We start from the raw sequence: 6,318 nt of genomic DNA on the forward strand, positions 1-6,318 counted from the left end.
TGACGAATCCAACCAGCATCCAGTTGGATGCGGGTCAGACTAGTCAGACTGGTGACGGTAAAAAAGGTTTTGAAAGCAGCAAAAAGAGCCAATGACAGGTGCCCGGAATTTGTAGCTGCTTATTACCATTTTGGTCTGTGCTGATGATGACATTATGTTTCAGGAGACTGCATGCTCGGTTGAACATGAACACGAACCACTTAACCTGCTGTTTGATTCTATGGACGAGGCTTTGAATTGGCGGGTAGAGAACCAACTGGACAGATATTTCTCCTTTAAAGGGAGCAAAAGTACCAGAGGTGTCCTAGGAGCCTATCGCTATTTGCGTTGCAACCAAAATGTCAAGGACAAGATAGCCGGAGCCAAGAAATCAAAAAAGGCTTACCTCTGCTCGGCCAGGTAAAATTAGAAAGGTAAAAGCTTTTCTTTGGAAATATAGCCAAATATGTGTCTGCCCATTTTTAGGATCACATTTAACCAAACAGAAATGTGTTGTTGCCCTGATCCTCAATCGGACTTGTGCTTGAATGCTAAGCAACAAGTGAAGGTATATGGCTGTGTCGCCCATTCTCACCCGATGGGACGGAAAAATATTCGATTATCGAAAATCGTCAAGGATCGGACGGCGTCTCTCCTTTCATCCGGTATCACGTCGGAAGTTGTAATAGACAAGTACATGTCTATTAATGACCTGGATCCCCAGAGTAAACCCGTCACCTACGACGATATTTACCGAATAAAGAAGAGTTTAAATCTTGAGGGTTAGACTCTTATCCAGAATGTAAAATAAATGCAATGTCTAATATTTTTTTTACCTATAGGTTATGATGGGAAAGCTTCTGAAGTCAGAAACGTTTCCAATCTATTGATCGATCCATCCTTCCGCGGTTTCAATTACGGAAAGAAATTTGACGTGGCCTCAATGCCGGAAGACATCGTTGGAAAAGTGATTGAAACCTCGGGGTATTTCCTTCTAACCTATGCCAGCCCCGAGATGATTCAGCGATTCCATGATCATCCCACAATAGTATCTATTGATGGTACTCATGGCACAAATGCATCTAAATTTGTTTTGATAACCATCGTGGTGTTTGGTAAGCAAATACTTAAACGCTCACGTGTCCAATTCAAAATCATGTAATCCATTTGTGTATCAAACGTCGTTTAAGTAGACTTCAAATATGTTCCAATAACTTTGAAACAAAACCTATTGGCATTTTTTCACACTAGGATTACTATTAGACTAATATGCTTTATAGAGATAGAGATGTTATCTATATAGTCTATATACCACCAGTCTATATACTAAACTTATACTGTTTTGACAATAATAATAATTTGTCGTTTCCATCAATATATGTTAATCATGCACGGCAACCTCAACCATAAATCTAAGGCAGTGTATTACCGTGCGTTTAATGGAGAATGGTTTCCGGGGCTCACTAAGTGTTAAAAGGCTCTGTTTACTTTTTTTTTTTTTAGATCGCAGGGGAGAGGGAACCCCAGTATTTCAAGCATTAGTCGAGAATGAAAACCAGATCGTGTTTTCTGCTGCCTTGAAGGTACTGAAGTCAATTGCTCCTGTGGCATGTGGAAAAGTCCGGACCATTTTAAGCGACACGAGCCACACCTTCATTAATTCTTGGAGGGCGATAGTTAATCAAGATGTGATTTGGAGTGTGTGCCATTGGCATTTGGAGAAGAATTGGGCTAGAAAAATTCAAAATGCCGATATGTACAAAGAGATAAAGAGCCTTCGACAAGTGGCGGATATCTCGTTGTTTACCCAAAAACTATTAGACATTCAAACAAAATAGGTAGGTTTCTTGCACACTGCCCGGTGGTTTAATTTCATAGTGCTAAAGTTTTGATTTCTTTCAGGAATCTTCTGATGAAAGTGCTTCATGGACGTATTTCATTACCAACTACGGCCCCGATGGACGTCAAGCGCCCTTGAATGCATGGGCCAGGCCAGCTACGCTTGGAGCTCCTCCCCATAACCTTCATATTGAACGGTACCATCGGACCATCAAGGGGGTGTTCAAACCGAACATGAATATCGCCCGGTTTTGCATTGGTCTCAAACAAATAAACAAGGGGTTTGTTTGGAAGGACATCATGTCCAAGGAGGGGATCAGGGGAATTGGACTGTCAAAGTTGATGATGGATTTCAATAAGTGTCATCCTACCAAAGCCGAGCTCGGCAATTACAGCGTCGAGAGGATTGACAGGAATTCCTTCCAAATCGTTTTTCAAAGACCCTTATCGAAGGAGCGTGATTGCTACTCAATGAAAAGGAATAGATTCCCTTGCAATTCCGCACTCTGCTTGGTTCGTTGCGAAAGTTGCCCCAAAGACAGGACGTGTGCCCATGAATATACTTGCACTTGCACCTGGTATGCTTACAGGTAGGCGCGATAAAAACTTCATTGCCATATGTTTTTTTCGTTTCTCTTCAAATTAATCTCTTTTTTTATACTCCCACAGTAATATCTGCAAGCATATTCACATATTGGCTTTGTTGACTTTGAAGCCTGTTCAGTGCGAAAACATCAGTCAGACAAATGAAAATGACCTCTTCAAACACGAACAATTTAGCACGGCTAAAAGAAGTTCCGAGACCGAGGAGGCGGTTGGAATAATCATTGAGGAGCCGGCCAGAAGCGGAGAGGTAATTTTTGTTTTGAGAAGAGCAGGCGGGAGAAATACAAATCGCCATAAAAAAAATTCCTCTAAATTTGAAGCGAGCGATCAACTATAAAAAATTTGCTCATTAAGTTCCAAAATAGCACCTCAATTACTAAAACAACATAACTGCTTTCACTTGTGTATTGTTTATTTCAGCATACCAACTTAGGCTGACTAATTGCACCTTGAGACTATCTTGTCTAAACTTACACGTGCAGCTTTGGTCATTGATAAAAGATTCATATTTCAGTCCGAGTTGCAAGTTAAAAACAAACATAGTCAGGGTGGGCACCAAGGGGGGCGCGTTCGGCTTGTTATGGCTTACAATTGGCCAGATGTCGCTCCAAACGCCTACATGGGCAGAAGAAGGGATGTTCGTGTTCACAATGTATAGTGTGCGTTCGAAGATGCTTTATAAAGATGCTTTATTAAGCATCCCTTGGCGCGTCTATGCAAGAAAATATATGTCAAAATGCTTGCCGAACAATTTGGGAAACATTTAGTTTATGACAAACAATTCTTCTTTGGACTGTCTACAAACAAAACCCACCGATCATAATAGTTTGCCAAATACGTATTTTGATTTCGATATCTGACCAAATGAATATGCCAGCGATCATATCATTAACTACTCTTGTGCTTTGAATTCATTTAAAATTTCCGTTCATGCACAATAAATAAAAGATGATTGAAATAATAAGCATGTAACAAAATGAGGGATACAAGCACAAACCAAACGTCGTGTTTATTAACAATCTCCTCAGATGTTAGCTATTATTAATTTCTAGTTGAAGGCCTGTTTTACTTTTCTATGGACTATACCGTTAGCTAACAGATTGATAACTTTTCTATGGGTTTCCGAAATTCAATTTTGGCAATAAATAGTAACTTTTATTTACATATTTTTCAGTTCAAATCAAGCATGAATAAATGGACAACAATTTTCCTTGAATATCACAGTACTATTCATCAGCAGATCACAGGTTGAAATCGTGGTCCCGTATTTTATCCTAAGGTCACGTCAGTAATGTTAATATATAAATAAAATGAGAGCATAAAACAGGGTTTAATTGATATGTATATTGATAACCAGGTGAAAATACAGATGACATTGACAACAATCAGCTCAATTTTCAGGATGAAGTAAGATAAACGCTATTGAAGAGGAATAGTGATGGAAATTTTGATAGTTGTAGAGTAGAGGATGGCTCGATTGGACAGATTGCCAATCTTGTGGCCGGACAATTGGGTGCGACCGTCAATATTCCAAAGAAATGTTGGTCCCAGGACAATGATATGATGCCACATTGTTGACCTGGAAGAGCATGGTTTGTCCGGAAATTGCATCCAAAAAGGTCAGGTTTCCAACAATTGTTCAGTCAATGGCAAGGGGCTCAAATTTGCTCATGAAATGCATCCATGCATTATTGGCATACTTGAACCCCTAGAGGTATGTCCTGAGTAATTTGAAAAGATAGTCATTGGCCACTTTCAGGATGAGCTGGGGGAGCTGGGACGCCATAAGCGAAGGCCATAGACGAAGATGAGCGCTGGGAAGGTCCCGCATCCTTGACTTGTTGATAAATCATTAACAAAATATAGTTGGCTGGGTGAAATATAGTCAAACAGTAGTAAAAGCTATTGACGACTTCGGTTAATGTGGAGTTGGTGGAGGGCAATGAAAATCCATGGCCTGGGTCATGATGCCATTGACATGAAGGCTATTCTTGATCCACGTCTGGGAGAGAAACAATTTGAGATGGCCAATCAACTCAATAGCTGACCTATTGCCTGAACATACGTACTTCGTGGAGAGTTGCTTGGCGTGTTTTCAATAGTATTGGTTGAAACCATCCAGTCAATCCAGGGCCGGTGGGAACGATTTATGGACCATTAAAGCCAAGCAACCGCCAATCGAGTGAGTCAGTCGAAGAGCTAGACCCGGTCTCTAAGCTTTCGTTTTCATGGACAACACTGGTGGGTGGGAAACGGGCGGGAGAACGGCAATAAGGGGCTGGATTGTCTTGAAGCGTGGGCCTCAAAGTGCAGAGGATCGATCATGGCCGTATGTGTCGGCCAAGGGCGGAATGACGGCTATGACCACAAGTAATAAGCGGCCAAGAATCTGTAGGGGCGGATGATGCAGTTGCCTCTGATCTGATCTAAATTGAATCTGTCTTTGTATGAGGTAAAGTAATCCATCCACCACTTGCTTGACGAGCTCAAGCCGTGTTCACGGCAGGGATGTGGGTCACTCTACTGCTTGAGCAACCGTAAAGTAAAGAGTAGTACCGTGGCGTCTCACGATTGATAAATGGATCAAGGCCGGGCCAAGGACTCGTAAATGTGTGAACAGGTACATGAGAAGGAAAACAGTGGAAAGAAATTCAAACGGTCGATTGGTTTTGGCACCGATTGACCACCCAAACGTTCTAACTAGGGCACATGTTGAATAAATCCTCGATTTACCACTCTGATTCTGGCGTCCTTCTCGATCACTGAATGATGTTTTGCCCATGTAGCATGACGTCATCAGCGTTATCAACAGCTGAACTCGATGTAAGACACCTATCGAATTTGAAGAGGCCAGCCCACTCGGCAGCCGAAGAAGCCTGAAAAGAAAGCGCCCCCCCTTGGTGGGCACTGTCTACGAGTAACAAAGACATTGCTTAATTCGTCAACAAGTTAAGTTTAAATAGCGATTTTAAACGCCGTTGATCACGGCGTTTAAAATTAACTCAAATTTGGAGGATAATACCGAAGCGCAATACATTTTTCTAGCACCCAAAGTTATGATTAGCATATTCGATTTTTTCCTTTACAATGTGATTGCAGCTCAAATAAAAACTCAGCCTTTTTAGACATGAAAGTTATGAATTTGAGCTAAAATCACATGAAAAACAATTTCACTTTTATGCTATGATTTTGCGAGCGAGAAAAATGCAAGATGCCTATTTCCGTTAAAACTGAAGATGCATTTGAACCACAATATTGTTGTTTGATGTATATTGCATATCACTGAAGATGAAAATAGTTTTAAGTTTGTCAATATGCACAATGTTTATAGGAATGTTAAACTTTTCAACAATTGATAAATTCTCGGCATACTTCGATATTGTTAGGTTAAAGGTCGTTTTATTTCATAATCAGTTATCACATTTCATTTTGGTTCAAGGCCCGTTGTTATACATGGCAGGATAATTTTTCGATCTCGAAAAGGTTTATTTCAATTCTATTTTCCCCCCTACACATAGCTAACTGCTATGAAATATTATCTTTACAGGAAGAAGCCCAAAACATGGAATCATTCTTGGCGGAGTGTGATAAGGTTGATGGAGCTGTAGGGGCGTTACTTGATCAATTTGATTATGCTCCGTAATCCTTTATTTCCATCTTCCAAAACTCGACTGCCTAAAACCCGTTCTCATCCTCGATGCTCTTCTTTACTCCATCTCAGAAAGCAACGCCATCTAATGAAAGCGATCGAGGTGAGACAGTTCAAAATGAGAACCGCCACAGCCCCCCTCCGAGAATTAAATTCTCATGAGGACAAATGGAATAATGGAAAAACAACGAGATAAAGCAAGGACACACAATAAAAAAGATAAAACAGCAACAAAAGGAAAAAAA

At 40.6% G+C, this 6,318-nt stretch overlaps 1 protein-coding gene and 1 long non-coding RNA gene across 4 annotated transcripts in view; one reads left to right on the forward strand and one right to left on the reverse strand.

Moving 5' to 3' along the window:
• Positions 1-6,257, forward strand: part of LOC131884377 (uncharacterized) — a 7,078-nt gene extending 821 nt beyond the window's left edge. Inside the window, exons 2-7 of one of the 3 annotated variants that reach the window (XR_009373716.1) lie at positions 164-399; positions 466-761; positions 822-1,094; positions 1,483-2,408; positions 2,488-2,671; positions 5,972-6,257. Coding sequence is in view for 2 of the 3 variants with exons in the window: in XM_059232139.1 (XP_059088122.1) it covers positions 164-399; positions 466-761; positions 822-1,094; positions 1,483-1,817 (1,140 nt within the window). In the remaining variant the exon portion in view is untranslated. The other 2 variants (XM_059232139.1, XM_059232147.1) reach the window with 2 other exon arrangements.
• On the reverse strand, positions 3,749-5,273 carry LOC131884391 (uncharacterized). Its single transcript, XR_009373717.1, has 2 exons — positions 4,494-5,273; positions 3,749-4,426 (listed from the first exon to the last, which is right to left on the reverse strand). It is a non-coding gene; the product is annotated as an uncharacterized LOC131884391 (long non-coding RNA).
• Positions 6,258-6,318: the final 61 nt, after the last annotated feature.

This window comes from Tigriopus californicus, chromosome 1 (assembly GCF_007210705.1).
Source record: "Tigriopus californicus strain San Diego chromosome 1, Tcal_SD_v2.1, whole genome shotgun sequence".
NCBI lineage: Eukaryota > Metazoa > Arthropoda > Copepoda > Harpacticoida > Harpacticidae > Tigriopus > Tigriopus californicus.